Source organism: Opisthocomus hoazin, chromosome 5, assembly GCF_030867145.1.
Source record: "Opisthocomus hoazin isolate bOpiHoa1 chromosome 5, bOpiHoa1.hap1, whole genome shotgun sequence".
Taxonomy (NCBI): domain Eukaryota; kingdom Metazoa; phylum Chordata; class Aves; order Opisthocomiformes; family Opisthocomidae; genus Opisthocomus; species Opisthocomus hoazin.
The window spans coordinates 28,477,253-28,493,380 of record NC_134418.1 but is presented as its reverse complement, the minus strand read 5'-3'; the positions used below and the strand labels follow the sequence as shown (position 1 = coordinate 28,493,380).

Sequence of the window (16,128 nt, the reverse complement as noted above, 5' to 3'; positions counted from 1 at the left end):
AAAGCCCAGACTTCCTAAAAACAACTGAAGGGGCATTTTGGTGGTCCAGTGGTGGGCACTGTCAAAAACCTCAGCAGAAAGAAATTCAGTGCATTAAGTATGTGTTTCATTCTCCTCCTGGCTGAGGTCCCCACCTCATTTCAGTGGCTTTCAACCCCGTTAACCCCAAATCTGCATCTCTCTTCATGTCCGCAGAGACCCAGCGTCTGCCTGACGAGCTGCAAGGATCCCAGCCAACGCAGGCAGCCTGGAGGACAAGGCGTGCTGAGCCTGGTTTTCTCTCTTGGGTTGTACAAGGCTCGTGGTAGGCAAGGGTTGTTTCCTCCACCGGGAGCAGAGGGGTAGGCATCAATACTGAGGACCAGTGAGCTCCTAGAAATGTAGTTGACACCTGAGCGGGTAATTTTGGGCCGTTTATTTGAACTCACTTGAATCTATTAAGGGCCTAATATTAACTTTACAAAACTTTATTACCGTACCGACCTCAGACAGCCGCTGGCTGTGGCAGAGGCCAGTCAGACGAGACAAGGTGGAGGACACGGACCGGGCCAGCACTTCACCAAACGATGGCCTCTGCGCCCGTTCTTCAGCAGCTTGCCAACACTGAACTATGGCAGCTTATCATCTAAATGTTCCATTTCTAAGTGGAAGCAGGGCTTCTCTCACACTTCTTTTCATTCTCTCTTTTGCATTATGGTACAATTTTTTTTTAAAGCACAGGCAATCAAAGAGTCTAGTCAGAAAACAAAAAGACTTATGATTGATTTTGCTTAAGTAAAATAGTGATTTCTATTACCCTAGCCTTTACTTAGAAGCTTTTGGCTGCTACAAGGAATCGATTTATTCTACTTGTCAAAAAAATCAAAATCAGAACAGGCCAGCTCCTTCTACACCCTGCATGGAAGAAATGCCCGGCTTGCAGAAGTTAGCTCGACTTTGCTGCAGGAGAGGGGCCGAAGACCGCAGGAGTTCATTACATCAGTAGAGAAGGGTCGCTTCTCTTTCCCAGCGAGCCCAACCCCGACCAAACAAATAAAGCTGAAATGGGAGAGCGATGACCACAATAAGTAGCTGAAACTCCACGTGATGACAGAGGAATGACTTCCCACCACCGCTGCTTAAATATAACTAAGGTGTTCTGTAATTTTACTTCCAAAAGCCAGAGGGCTTATTGTAATCCTGATAAATTATAGCAGCAGAAGCAGGAGAGAAGTGGGACAGAAGAAGGGAAATGCTAATGCAAAATATAAAATTGCCTCGCAGAAAAGAACGGGGAGAGCGGGCAAGCGGGCGGTTTGTTATCGTTTATTTCCCTCCAACACATCACTCAGCTTCAGCCGTCTCGTCTCGCCCAGATCTCCACCATTCCTCAGCCGCGTCTCTCGATGGCATCTCATTCTCCGGCTGTCTCTCACCGGCGCTTCATTATTCCCCGGCTGTCGCCGAAAGGGCCGGGAAGGGGGAGGCGGCGGGCTGGGGGCGACCCCCGGCCCCGCGCCTCCGCCGCATGCGGGCAGTTTGCAAGGGCGGGGGGGCGACGACGCACGCTGCAATTAGCGTTAAACGCGATTAATCTCCCGGCTTCCCGGGAGCCCGGCACGCACGAGTGACAGCGAAACCTCTTCGATTTCGCCACGGAAACGCTTTTGCGTGACGAGAGGGAAAAATGTCCTCCGCGCCCTGATCGACTCTGACAGGTGCCGGGGTCCCCAATACTTTTATTTACGGCGTTCTTTATTCCGCCCCGAATAACGGGGGGAGGCGGGCCCCGCGGCTCGCTCCGTGAGGGGACGGAGGGGAGGGGAGGGCCGGCGGGGCTCCGCGCCCGGCTGAGGGGCCACAAAGTTTTCGCGGCGGCTCCGCGCTCCGCGGGGCGGTACCGGGCGGGCCGGGCCGGGCCGGGGGGAGCGGGGAGCGGGGAGGGGGCTCGGCGGCGGCGCCCGGTGCCTCACCTGCCCCGGCGGGCGGGGGGCGGGGGGTGCCGGGGGCGGTGGCGGCGGCCCCGCCAGGGCCCGCCTCCCCGCCCCGCTGCCATTAGCAGAGATTACCCTAAACACTTGGCGGTCGCCGCCCGTCTCCCTCCAGGCATTGGCGCGGCCGCCTGTCAATCAGGGCCGGCGCCCCGCCGCGCCGGGGCTCCGCCGTGCCACAGAGACGAGCCGCGGCGGCGGCAGACGGAGCCCCGGCGCGGGGCCGCGCCGGGCCGGGCCAGGGGAGGAGGATGGAGGAGGAGATGCAGCCGGCGGAGGAGGGGCCCAGCACCCCCAAAATCTACAAGCAGCGGGGCCCCTACAGCGTCCTGAAGACCTTCCCCGGGAAGCGGGCGGCGCTGGCCAAGCGCTACGAGAGACCCACCATGGTGGAGGTGCCCCGCGGGCGCGGAGCGGGGCAGCCCTTCCCGCACGCCGCCGAGCCGCTGCCCTACGCGCCGCACGGCCCCTTCCCCAGCGGGCCCGCCCGCCCCGGCGCTGCCCAGGGCCACCCCCGCCCCCCGCCGCCGCCGGCACCGAGCTCCGCGGGCCGCTACGGCCCCTGCCCGGCGGCGGCGGGGGGCGGCGGCGCGGAGCTGAGCGCAGGTACCCGCAACTCCTCCTCTCCGCCGCCGCGCAACTTCGCCGGGCACTTCTGCAGCGGGCGGGAGCGGGATGGGGGACGCGGGCTCCCCCCGGCCGCACAGCCCCGTCCCGGAGTGCCCCCCCGTCGGGGCTGGCGGCGGGAGGGGACGGGGCGAGCGGCTGGGTCCGCCCGCCGGTCGGGCATCGCCGAAGTTCGCGGGGGCGGGCGGGGCCGCCGTAGAGGCCGGGGCCGCTGCCCGGCCGGTATCGCTCCCGGGGCGGTGGCGGAGAGGGAAGGGGGAGGGGGGGGGGGAGGGGCGTCCCGCACCTGCGGGAGCGCTGCCGCCGTCTGCGGGGCCGGGGGGGCCGGTCCGCCGCGATCCCGGGCGGGGGAGGCGGCGGGCCGGGGCCGGCTGCCGGCGGGAGCCGCCGGTAATGGAGAGGCTCTGCTGTTCGGATGAGGTGGTGGTGGTTTTAACGGAGAGAAAATAGCTCGGCGGCTTGCCCGCGCCGTTCTCCTGAGGCGGCGGCGAGGAGCGGGAGATCAGATCGTTTCTTTATTTTATTTCTTCAAAGGTGTAAGATGCCGAGATGCCGAACGCGTAGCTTTCCTCTGGTGATGGCTCAGAGTTAAAAACCGCGTAGATCTTGATATGCAACCTAAATTTGGCATCAGGAAATGGGAAATTGCATCTTTAAGCAGAGTACAATCAAAAATGAATTACAATAAATCCTATATAATTGCATAGGTCATTCTCTTTAATGAGATTTTATTAACCTGACTGTCAAGCTTTTGAGTCAGGCAGATATTTTATCTTCTTCAACTGATAAAAGTGTCAGCTATAAACCACCATATAAATATTCATAAATCTACACATCTGTGGCAGCCTATCAGCATCATTCTTTTGGACATTAAAAGCATTCTAATTACTTTCTGTCTAGCAGAGCTGAAATGCTGCCTGTTATAGTATGTGCTTGGCAGGCATGATTGCTTTTGTTTGCCATCACAAATAGCAGCATCCTATTTTATATACTGATGGTCCAGAATATATTCAGGGTTTGACTGAACAGGATGAATATTATGAAGCACCATCTGGTTTTGATAACATCGAGTATATTAACTCATCTGTTAATTTTTGACACATCATTGATTTATTTATTTAGAAAAATTGGATCCTGTTTTGGTGTGTTGCTGTTTGCCTTTGTAACAAATGTGATGACATTTCCTTACTAAACAGGGAGATATGCAAGTTAATAGGATATGTGGCTATGTTTTAATGCCTGTTTTCGCTCAGAAGCGGCTGTGTACTGGATGGATTTACCATGTCTTGTTACAAATAATTCGAATACTTTACCAAAAAAGTTTAATACTTGAATAGATTAGCCTAAAAATTCACGGCTCTGACGCATAGTCCCATGATTTGTGGCAGAAGGTCATGTTTTCTTTTTTATTGAAATTACTTCTTATTTTAAATGTCCAAATGGTGGTGTTTCAGTAGTCAGGTTTTTTTTGTTTGTGGGCCACAATCAAAACGCTGCTGCTAAGTGTGACACTGACATTGCTTTACAGAAGCAGATTACGCCATGGAAAACACTCAGCTGTCTGGTAGATGATACACGAGGCCATACTCACAGCAAAGCTCTCTGGGCTTTGATGAGCCGAAGGCTGGACTTTCTCCTGCCCCTGTAGACTGAACTCGCCAGGAGCTAGAGCAGGCTTCGAAGTTTGTCACTGATTTCAGCCCTGTGCTAAAAAAGATAGTCGAGGAACTGCTGTTCGTGCACTGAAGTTCTGTGAAGTCTCTGTCCCATCACCTGCACGTTCAGGCTTTACTTTAGGTTCCCGTATGGGTCCTGACGTGCCCTTCTCTCAGCTAAGACTGAAGTACACGCAAAACAGAACAGGAGAAAACAAGCCAACAACTTGCTGCGGTGTGCCGAAGTGGGATTTTGTGCAAGTTGTTACCGGAGGGTGGTAAAGCAAGGGGCAGGGTTTAGACCTCCAGGGTATTGCAGTCCCTGAGGTCCGTGTGCTTTGCTGAGCTGTGCGCCTATCCTTCCTCGGTGACAGAGAAGCACCAGGCACCTCCCGTAGCACCGGTACACTGAGCAGGGAGCTGTTGAGGGCGAACTAGCTGGGACCTCAGGGCTGTACGCGTGTGAACAACTTCCATCCCATCATCCACAGCTCTGAAATCCTCTTAACAAACAAAACGCGTGCACCAGTTCAGTAGCTCAGGCTTCCCGCAGGGGAAGAGCAGAGCTGGGGTTTTGCCGCTGGGGAGCGGGAGTGTTTCTGTGTGCTCCATGCGTGGTCACTCAGTCCTTTGCCCAGCACCCGCAGGGTCTCTGCCCACCCGGCTCCTGGGTTCCCACCGGCAGCAAGGGCTGCGGGCTGGGCCTTTCCAGAATGCCTCTTAGCCAGAGGTTCGTCTCCCGAGTGGTGGGTATTGTAGGGGGGGACAGATGCTTCCCTTCGCAGGTGGCCAGCTGCAGGTCCGCTGGGTTGGTTTCCCCAAGGCAGACAGTCGCCATCCGTGACTTGTACAGTTTTCCCGCTTAGCTTAGCTGTGACACTCGGCGGGCGCTTATCTGAGCAAAGAGGTGGAGGGCTGTAGGTCACAGTTGTGTAGGGATACCTGTTTCGGAAGTTTTGTTTCAGAGATTCCTCCTTTTCTTGCTGATACCTCTTGACTTGTGTGGGAAACAGTGAGCAAGCCAGCTAGTAAAACACCATTCCTGGGATGTCTAACTCTACGCTAGCAACTTAAACGCTTCATGTGGTTGATTCTTGAACTTCAGGCATGACATTTCTGGCCCCTTGGGATTCAGAGTACCAAGTTTGCTTTTCGGAGTGGTCACCTAAAACACAGCCACAAGCAAGGATGCTTCCGTGTTTTTGAAGCTCGTTGGAGCTCTTGTCAAGAATGCATGGTTTCTTCCTCAGTCCCTCTCGTAAGAGACCACCGTGGCCTCCAGACTCCAGAAGAATTGTGGGAAGAGGGGTGGTGGGAGGGAGGAAAAGCAGATGTTCACCACCCTGTGCCATGGTGAGGAAAGATCTAGCTCCAGATCCCGTCTTGTAGAGAAAGATCCTGCATGAGAAATGTCGTCTTGTGATAAGAAATGTGGAGCTGCACTGCCGCAGGAGGCTTCTCTCTTCTCTAGTGAACACTGGTTACTCTGACCACTGCTGCTGCAGAGTAAGCCACACAAACGCGTACTTTCAAAGCACCAGCAGATACCCATTTTCTCCTTTAAAATGTTAATTCTTTATTAGTCTAGTCAGATTTTCCTGGTGTGAAAAGAATGTTTGTCTTTGGTAGTCTGTACATTAAACAGTGTCATAGTCCACCAAAGAAACTAATTTTCCTTAGGAAAGCATGATGTAGACCTTACAGTGTGTCTTAAAATTTAAAATGGTCTTTCCTGGAAAGCAGAGAAAGGAGAGGAGAGCTGTCTTAGAGGTGTTACTCCAGCGCCAACAAACCTGGCATGTTTAACACAAGCAGTTAATCAAGCTCTAGCACATCTGGACAGAAGAAAGTTTTAAAATGAACAGAGAAGGTGAAGATCATCAGTTTGGCTTTCACTGAGGAGTTGCGAACCCCTATCTGTAAGCAGATCCATCAGATCAGTACTGAAAACACTTGTAGTCTTTGTCCGCTGGACTGTCTCAGTGATCTTCATGCAAAATGCCCAAGAAAGCATCGCTTAGTCAGGATGGGAGGTCAAATGCTCTCAGTTTTATGTCTCAGGCATAGATATTTGCAGCAGTGTTCGTAACTAAAGATATAATGACAAAGTTTATATGCATGGACAAAGCTGTTTGGGGGGTATGGAACTGCTTCCCCAGGATCTAAAGTAATAATAATAATAATAATAATATGATAATAATGCAGCAAATCAAGAAATACCAATCACCAGGTGAGAGGACTGAAACACTCCAAGGTAAAGAGTGAGATGATTGAAACTGCTAAGGAACATGGACTTTCGAATCTTCCTGAAAATTAAAATACCAATGAATACTTTCTGTGCAGGGGAGAATGTATGGTATTCAGACCTGCTCAATAGTTATAAAGATGACTTTTTAATAAAATCATCTGCCCAAGATCACAAAGGAAACTGTGGAAAAGCCACGACCTGAATCCAGAGCCATTGAGACCCAGCACAATGCCTTGTTAATAAAGCTGTCTGGTCTAAGTATTGTAAAGATCCTCAGGTGGAGGAAAAGCTGATGTTATACCTGCCAGTCTTTCCAGACATCTTGTCTGATGCATCAGCATAAGTCACCAGGGTGGGTTTCAGAAGTGTGCGCTTACTAAACCCCCGTTTTTAGTCAGGCACTTGGATAGCTAAGAAACCACATAGTTCAGCATCAATGGGAAAAAGATATAAAGATGAATGCTTTATGCAGGAGTTGGTACCTGATTTGCCATGTGATATTATCTTCTGGTTGCTTGCGCTCTCAAATAATCTAGTTGGGAATACTTACAGCAATTTAATCCTGATCTATTAGCACTTTATGGGCCTGATCTGGCAAGTCCTCCTTCAGGCAGAAGTCTGGCTAAGGTTGGTAGAAGTTCTGTAAGACTACAGACTGCGGGGTCTGAGACGTTAGAGCTACATGGTTGGTGAGCATCGTAATAAGGAAAAGGAGTATCACAATAAGACTTTAATAAACTGTTTGCACTGTTGTAGTCCGGTGCAGTCATTTCAACAGACTGCTCCTTTCTTAGAAAAGACATACGTTACATTAAATCAATTAAGAATCTCAGATCAGTGATTATTCAGTAGTGTTCACATAAAAACAACTTTTTGTCATTTCTTGGTGATGAGATGTTGCACAGTCTTTGCATTTCTAATTACAGTCAGTCCATAAAAGCTGAAATCCCAATTTCTATAATATATGCTAAATGAGCAGCATTTGTTTTTATTTTTTCTCCATCACAAGAAATAACCGTAGTTATCATTCTCATTTAGAGTTGTTCAGACTGTGGGTACGCGTACCATTATTGGTGTAAAAGTCGCTTCAGACTGATACCCACTTCAACGCAGAGCCAGACGTTTCCAGAAGGTGTGCTGAGAGCATCCCTTGCTGTTTTGCTGCCCAGCGGTACCCAGAAAGAAAGCGTTTGCAAATCTTTCCACTAGCATTTCAAAATAGCCCTGCCTTGTCATGGCTTTCATTTTTATATCTTTGAGTATGGTTTAAAATTAAGAAAAAAGCAGCAATTGCTGTTATTGTGTCTTTGTAGTAGATCTGATACTGAACTGAAGATTAAATCAATACTGTCATTTCTGTATAAAATTTCGGTTACATGTTAAGCCATTATCACAGTGAATGTGCCTAATGCATTCAATTTTACAACAAAACTAATCATTAATTTTATCTTTACTGATGTTATTGTGTATTATAGCATTCTTCAAAACTGGCATTTGGAATGTCAGGTTACTTTTTGCCATCGTTTAGGAGAAACCATAATATTAGAATAACATCTTTTAGACTAATCTAATCCCTTTTCAGTTGTTCCGTTCATATTCTGTCCCCTCGCAACAAGGATACTCAAAGAATGAGTAACTGTTTTGTCAACAGGGACCATAATGATTAAAATACAAACAGTAAATATGACTTCGGGTCTGGAATCGGCTTATAGGATTAAAATGAATGAAAAAATTTCTCTATAGTAGGATTGCAAAGTTCCAATCAATATCATCCTCTAATAATTTTGAAGGGAAAATGCGGGAAGCGAAGAAATAAGGCAAAGAAAGCACAACTTGAAGTTGTTAGTGGTGCTTGAGTTTTTTAATGTTCTTTTGATTTATCGGTAGGTCCCAGCTAGACAGCCGCAGTGTCACTGTTCTTTTAATTTGCATTACATTTGTTGTGCTGTGTTATTTTGCAGTTGCATCGTAAGGGTTAAAGAGAGCTGGCGTTGGGTTAATGCAGTAAAAGGGAAGGAGGGACAGCAGGTGTGGAGGCTACAGAGCCCCTGGCACCTCACTGGTGCCCGCTTGTAAAGGGAGCAGCAGTGCCTGTGCCCTTCTGCCCTTGGGAGTCTGTGATGTGGGCAGAGGGCGTTGTGTAGCGTTTCGGATCAAAGACGTGTTGGAGAAACCTGCCCTGGTTTGTCTGAGCCCACCTACAAAGCTAGGGTGTGGTACAGCTCGTTAGCACAGGAGGCTGATTGCAAGGATGCCCTAAATGGTCTTGGGGCCACCATGCTGGTGGGCTCTCCCCACTTGGCCCTGGGCAGCCTCATAGCCTGGCTCGGCGCCTGTGCTCACTCTGTCAGCCCCACGTCCCTGTGCTTACGGCTGAGTCCTCGGGAGGTCACATCCTCGGGCTTTGTGCCGGGGACATCTCCTCGGGCTGCATTTGGGGCTGAAATCATTTGTATGCTGCTTCAGCCTTGCCCTCTTTGCAGAGATCTGGAGGATGGTGGAAGTGCAGATTAGTGTTGTTTCAAATATTCGTCAGGCCAGCTGTACTAACCTCAGTGTGAAGTAAGTTTGCCACCAGAAGGCGAATCTTCTGGATCGTGGAGAAGTACCGTGAGGAGTGCCACCTCTTAAAGGGCTGGATTCTGAACATTTCTGTATTATCCATTTCTGTATTATCTTTACGTATTATCCAGTGTGATGAGGCTGTTTTCGTCTCTAGTGATGAAGTTAAGACAGATGAAGGTCTGGGATGCTTAGTCTCATGCATCTGTAGCAAGTTGCCTTTTCAAAAGTAAATGCACTTGTCACTTTCTAAAAGTCAAGCCTGCCTGAGAAGAGCTCTCCAAAATTGGCAGCGCTTAAACCTATCAGTCTTCTTTTTTTTTTTTTTTTAATCTCATGCAAAATGTTAGTTACATCTTTTCAGGCACCTAGAGGAACTCAGCTATGAATAAGCTAAAAATTTATAAAAAGGCATTTTTTTTTTTTTATCAGGGTGCCTAACAGATCATACTGTAAATTAGTTAGATGTCTTGGCCATTTTCCATCTGGGTCCAAGAACCTATACAGCAGCTTGACTCTACATACATAGACATTCAGAAATGAACCATGCAGCTGCAGAGGGTTAGGTTGTAGCTGCTGTTGGTCCCCAAGACGTGACACCTCCTGTCATTAGAGGCAAGGCTGGTGAGGTGCAGTGTGGCATCCTCATCCTGCTTCCAGAGCTGAGCTGCTGCTTCCAGAAGCTGCTGCAAAGCCCCATGTGGAGTTTTCTGATAATGTCCAGAGCAGCTTGAAGAGCTCTGCGCGGCTCTCCACTGCATGATACTGGCCCACCCACAAACTCACAGGAGGTCAGCAGGGCAGAAATAACTCCTCCTCTGACCAGAGGAGGTTCACATTGTACATTTGATGCCTTTGCTTGGTGTAAGAAGAGGTTTTTGTGCTAAGCGCTCTCAAGTTGTTCTTGCACGTACCGGGAACCTAAAGCAAAAGGAACAGAAGCAAAGTCCATAGAATTGGGAGTGGGTCATGTCCCACGCCCAACGTCAAGCAAGTGCAGCAGAGACAAAAGGGAGGAAAAAACAAAGCCTGGAAGCCTTGTTGGAGAGGAGCAGGGCATAGGAAGAAGGTGTAGTGCAAAGTCCTGCACATATGTACAGGCGGTGCCCACCAGCAGCTTGAAATAGGCTTCCACAGAAGTACTTACTTGAACATTTGCTTGTAGCAAATTGGATGGAATTTGTGTATTTTCTTCCCTGTTTTCCTGTCTTAATCCCTCTGAAAGAAGATGGCAGTAAGCAGTGACTATCATCACAATGCATTTTTGATTAACAGCAAGGGCACAAGGGCACTCTCAAAATAGAAGCAAAGTCAGGATTGTTTTAAATCACAGTGTTGCAGAAGTGTTAAACCAGAAGCCATAATTTTCATGTGTTCAGAAATAAAATGCATGCTACTGTAAACTGTTGTGTACATTCATCTGGCTGCTACTGCCTGGCATAACCTTTTGCATTAGGTTTCTGTGATTCATCTTTTCTTTTGTTTCAGAGAGTCGAATGATTCTGGATGCCTTTGCCCAACAATGCAGCCGGGTTCTAAGTCTCTTAAATTGTGGTGGAAAACTGCTGGACAACAATCACTCTCAGTCCATGATTTCATGTATAAAGCAGGAAAACCCAAATTACAGTGAAAGACAAGAGCAATGTCAGCTCGGGAAAATGGTCCATAGTCAGACGTCAGACATTTTAGACATAGAGATGCAGTATATGCAAAAGAAACAACAAACCTCAGCCTTTCTGAGAGTTTTTACTGATTCCCTTCAGAACTATTTGCTTTCTGGGAGCTTCCCTTCTCAGAACACCTCATCAGTAAATGATTTTAGCCATTTGGCAGATGTGGATCCACTTTCAAGCTCTCCAGTACACACTTTAGGTGGATGGACATCTCCAGCAACATCTGAATCTCATGGTCACCCATCATCTTCTACACTTCCAGAGGAGGAAGAGGAGGAAGAGGAAGAAGGCTACTGCCCTCGGTGTCAAGAGTTAGAGCAGGAGGTAATTTCATTGCAACAAGAAAATGAGGAACTTCGTAGAAAATTGGAGAGCATTCCAGGTAAATAATCCTCTGCCATATAATATTGTCAGTTAGCGGTAAACACAGTTTGGGTAATAGTTTGTTTGACATTCTAGTTGTATTTTAAGGTTGTAGTCATAGTAATCAAACATTGGAATTTGTCTCCGTCCATAATTCCTATAGATGTGCCCACCGGGAGATTCTCTGCTGATACTCATCCATACGAATTGTGAGTCCTAGACTAATGAGCTGTGTTCAGGGTGGGACGTACTTGTAATCCCAAATTCCAAACATCAGGTGATTTGATGGTAATTTCAAACATACGCTTTTATACCTAATTATCTGTATTGTTCTTTAAATGGTGTTGCAGCTTATAAACCTAATTCTCTTTTGGGGCTTCTTTTTTGGTTATTTAAAGAAACTATTCAAAGTTACGTGCGTACTTTTAACCAAAATAGATTTGGCTTTTACCTGGAACAGTATCTGTTCAATTGCTGTTAGCTCACTAAGAACCATAAATACATCTCCTCCCATTCATCTTCAAATAATACCTGAAAAAAAGCTTGGCAGCAAGTCCTCAGCAATACCAAGCTGCCACTGGGGGAGAGAAAGCAGACAGAAAAACCCCATCTAATAGAAACCCTGTCTGTGAAAAACTTATCTTGCCCCTTTAAACTTGGGACTTCTTACTGTTAAGGTACACTGTCATACCTGAAGAGTGGTGTCGGATGAGAACAAAGTATGTTGGACCCATATGCTCTAAACTTTAAGCACAAACAGAAATACACCTCAAATAGTAATACTAAAAGCAATCCGGAATTTAGCAAGGAAAATAAGTATGCAACACACTTCTGACACATCTATAAATGCTAGGGAGCTGCACCTTTGCTAGCTAAAGTCCGAGGTGCTTAGGGTAGATCCATGCAAAGTTCACGGAACTAATCCCTAAATGGCAGAAAAGCCATTTAGCATGGACGGCAAGAGAGAAAATACTCCAAAGCTGCCAACTGTGCATAAAGGAAGAAGGCAGCAACCAACCTGTCTGAATATGTATCTGCAGTTGCAAAATCTGAGCAAAAAGCAAGCAGTAGTCTTCATCATTCTTCTCCCCAGCTATCAATGGCATATTATGAATTATTTGTATTACATTGCAGTTTTCTGTGGTTCGTTGGTCCCTTTGTGGTACCAGCAAATCCTGTAATCAACATTGTTCAGTGCAGAGAAAACCCAAAGTTTAGAATACTTCCTGCACCCCTCCCAAAATCTAGAGTCACCATAACTCGTACGCTCTCGCTGGATTCGGTAGTGGTTCGTACATCATGTGGAAACACCATGTGACAAAGGGAATTGTGTGGCCTCTGACTGCTGTTGGGTCCTCACTTCAGAAATGTAAGACCAAAAATTATCATTAGGGTCTCTAATCTGACCTACACCTTTCATTCAATCACCTGTATTGGATCCAGTGATCTTTTGGACTTTGACTAAAGCATAATTTACATAATTTACCTTCAGCCTGGAGTTGGAGACGCTGAGAAGCAGTGGCTCTGCCTCTTTCCCTGACACTTGACTCCGGTAGTTGATTACATTGGTGAAAATGTGTGCCAAATTCCCTGCCTGACTGTCTGAAACCAGCTTCTAGCCATTGACCTTTATGCTTTGCTTCACTAAGTGAAGTGCTATATAGGACTTGGTACATTTTCTGGATGAAAGTACTTACAGGTTGCAATCTGACTTAATTTCTATCTTAGATAAACTAAGCAGAGCTGTTTAAAACTCCCCAAATGAGTTGAATCCTTCTTTGTAGTTCTTTTCTGCCTTCTGCTCATTTCTTTAAAATCTGATCACTAGATCATATGCACAGTACGTTCCCATCTGCCTGAGCGAAGGTGAATAGTCTCTTTGTTCCCACCCGCAGTTGCCCTGGTCATTTGGCCATCGGTTGTGCAGCTGAGATGCTCATTCCATGCGCATTTCTTCCTAAATACGCATACTTCGTATGTGGCTGTGTTCATTTACTGAGTGGTGCAGAATGCTTTGGCTGCCCTGTTTGCCCACTGTTTGCTGGTTCACCAATTTTTGTATAATCCAGGAATTTTTTTGTATTGTTTTTAAACTAACTTTGTGGTTCTGGGTAGAAATGCTAAATGGTATTGAGGCTGCTGTCAGTCCATCGAGCCCTGCTGGATTCACATCTAGTCATGATGATTTCCCCCACTGACAAGTACTTGAGATGTTGGCAGCAGGTTCTTAATCCATGTATGCTGTAGTCTACTGATGATGTGTGATGCTGCTCTTGCAATAGGAGAACTCATGGTAGTAAGTGAAATGCCCTTCAGGAGTCTAGGTATATTACATCTGTTCAACTCAACTTTTTCTAGCAAACCTATAATCTCATCAAAGAGTGACAATCACGTTAGTCTGACAAAGTGCACTTTCCATGAGACTGTTTTGACTGCCGTTAATTGTATTCATATTCTTTAGTTCTTAGTCAATTGAATCCCATTGTGATTGCCTGTATTTTGCTAGGATTAATGCCAGGCTGAGCAGCCAGTATCCACCTGGGTCATCATGGCTCCCCTTCATCTCCCTTTAAAGGAGAGATAAACATACATAAACTTAGCCTTTTTCACCCACCAAGGGTAACGAAACACCTTGTTAGCAGTGTATCAAAGGAAGCAGACAGACATAGTATAAAGGCACAAGGACATATGACTTCAGCAGCCAACATAAAATCGTCATCAGATGCACCTGCTGCTGTCTGGGTGGCAACGCTCATTCTCTGAGCAGTGTTTTTTTGGCCGATCAAGATGTTGTGTCTCTCAGGAGGGAGCCGGGAAGCACTCTGTGGAGGGTTTCAGTGACGTTTGCCACCATCTATCACATCAGAGTCATCTCGGAGCACAGACTGCCTTCCCTACGCATTCACGCACCTCACGCTGGGCATCCGACGGCCAGGAAAGGCAATCAGTGCAGCGGAGAAGCAGCTGTGGAGGCCGCTGGACGAGCGTGGAGGCTGCCATACTGTCCCATCAAGCTGCTGGAAGAGCAGGAGGGGTTTGACGCAGTGGTTTTTCTGCTTGTCCTTGGGGGAGCTGGGCCGGAGCTGCTGGGTGAGGCTGGCAGGGGACCTGTGGGGACGGTGGGAGACGTGCTCAAGCTCCCACTAGCAATCCTGTCCACAGAAGATAAAAGCACCAGCCCCTCCCTTCTGCTCTGTGACCGTCTATGAATCATTTTATCTTTTTCCTGAAATACTTTGCATCTATTTTTTTTTTTTACTTTCCATATGCAAAAGCCCTTTTAAAATCCATGAGAGTTTGCGGTCTAAAAATAGTTACCACTGTACATCTCTGCCTCTAGCTCTGCAAAGCACCATTTGCATGGCTCACAAAGAGACTACCAGGAAGAAGAGTGTTTTCTCAGCAGATGTAAAGGCAATGACTTTTTTTTCCTAACATATATTACACAAAACATATCCTCCTGTAGCTTTTGGACACAGAAAATAAGATTTTTCAGTTTTCAGGACTCTGCCCTGTTGCTGTAGAAGCCTTCCAGTCCTGTAGGATCTCTTTGACCATAGCCGTGCATCACTCTTTGGTAGATCACCACTGCAGAAAAGCAATTACATGAGTGAAATACTACACATGTTTTGGTTGTTGGGGTTTTTTTCCTCAAAAAATACCCATTTGATTTGACTGAAACAATGCTTACATTTCTGTGAAATCTTAATTGTTTCAGCTGCGGAATAAATGAAGTGGAATTCCTATTTCAGTGCCCTGGTTTTGGAGCAATGTGACATCTTGCAAATTGTGCAGTTTTCCCCAACAATTTTTTTTTTTTGGGGGGGGGGGAAGCATTAACGGGACATGTTCAGCTTTCAGTTCAACTGAAAAACAGAGAAATGTTTTCATTCAGTGTATCATTTTGTCTTCTTTTAAAAAATACTTAAAGATTAGGTGATTCCTGGAATGGGTTTGGCAGACTTGTCATTGGCTCTTTAAGGTTTTGAGACCATCAAGAACAGAGGAAAGTAATCCATCTATATGAGGAGAAAAATGTCTCCTGATTTCTTTCTTCTGTATAAAAAGTACTAGGGCTGTGATACATTCCCAGTAGTAAAATTAAAGACTTACTTGTGAGACTGCATGTAAGACCTGGATTTAGACCCTCTAATGCATCAGGATATTAAGCAGTTCTCCTTCGCTATTGTCAGCAGGATTTTCCGACAGCTTTCTGTCTGAAAGGGAGAAAGTGTTTCCAGGTGGCTAAAGCAAAGGCCGGGAGTTGTGAGTGAGGGCTTGCCTCCTGGTGTTCCAAGCTTTGCTGCGTGGCTTTGGGCAAACCAACCTGAAAGCAGTGAAAAGGTACAAATAAGTAAGATGAAGCAGTGTGTGATAAATACAGTGATTATTCTTAGCTTGTTGGCCCGGCAGCAAAAAATACTCCAGCAAACCATGGGAGAATGGGGGTGGAAAACCCCCTCAAATGTGGAGAGATTGGTCCCCTATGGAGATGACGTTTAGGGTGGCTGGAAGTAGCCAAAGCAAAGCAGGATTTTCAGGTAGAATTAATATCGCTCTAATTGAAAAAGTCAGACAAGTTTTCCAGGAGGTTTTGTGTGCCCAAGGCTTGTCTCCCTTCCCTGACTATGTTGGATGATCTAATAAAATATAATACTTTTCCCTACAAATCCTGTCTCCTTTATGCTTTCAGAGCATCGTGTTACCAAAGAGCCTACCACAGCCACAGCATCGATAAAGCAGCCATCAAGGGTGATGACGAACACTTTGTCATGTCCTTTTTTTTTCTTTTGTCCTTTTTCTTGATGTTCACATTTAACCACTTCTTTGGTTTCCCTTGATGTTCTGGATGGTTTGGTCTGATCTCTGGCCTTGTTCTGCTGTTCAGCTTCAAAGCATGAAGTTGCTTCGGGAAGAGCGAGCCTCGAGCGCGGTCGCCCAGTGTTCGGCACAAGAACTCCTTTGAATTTGCAGCACGGCTTTGCTGGCAGCTTAGTGGTGCCGGCTTAGTTTGCTAAACCAGCCTGAGT

The 16,128-nt window shown here is 47.0% G+C and overlaps 1 protein-coding gene across 1 annotated transcript in view; it reads left to right on the top strand.

The window, feature by feature from the left end:
- The first annotated feature begins 2,161 nt into the window (after positions 1-2,161).
- BEND4 (BEN domain containing 4) overlaps positions 2,162-16,128 on the top strand; it is a 30,889-nt gene continuing 16,922 nt past the window's right edge. The window contains exons 1-2 of the mRNA XM_075422167.1: positions 2,162-2,576; positions 10,551-11,117. Coding sequence (XP_075278282.1) covers positions 2,222-2,576; positions 10,551-11,117 — 922 coding nt within the window. The 5' untranslated portion in view covers positions 2,162-2,221. The remainder of the gene's footprint in view (positions 2,577-10,550; positions 11,118-16,128) is intronic.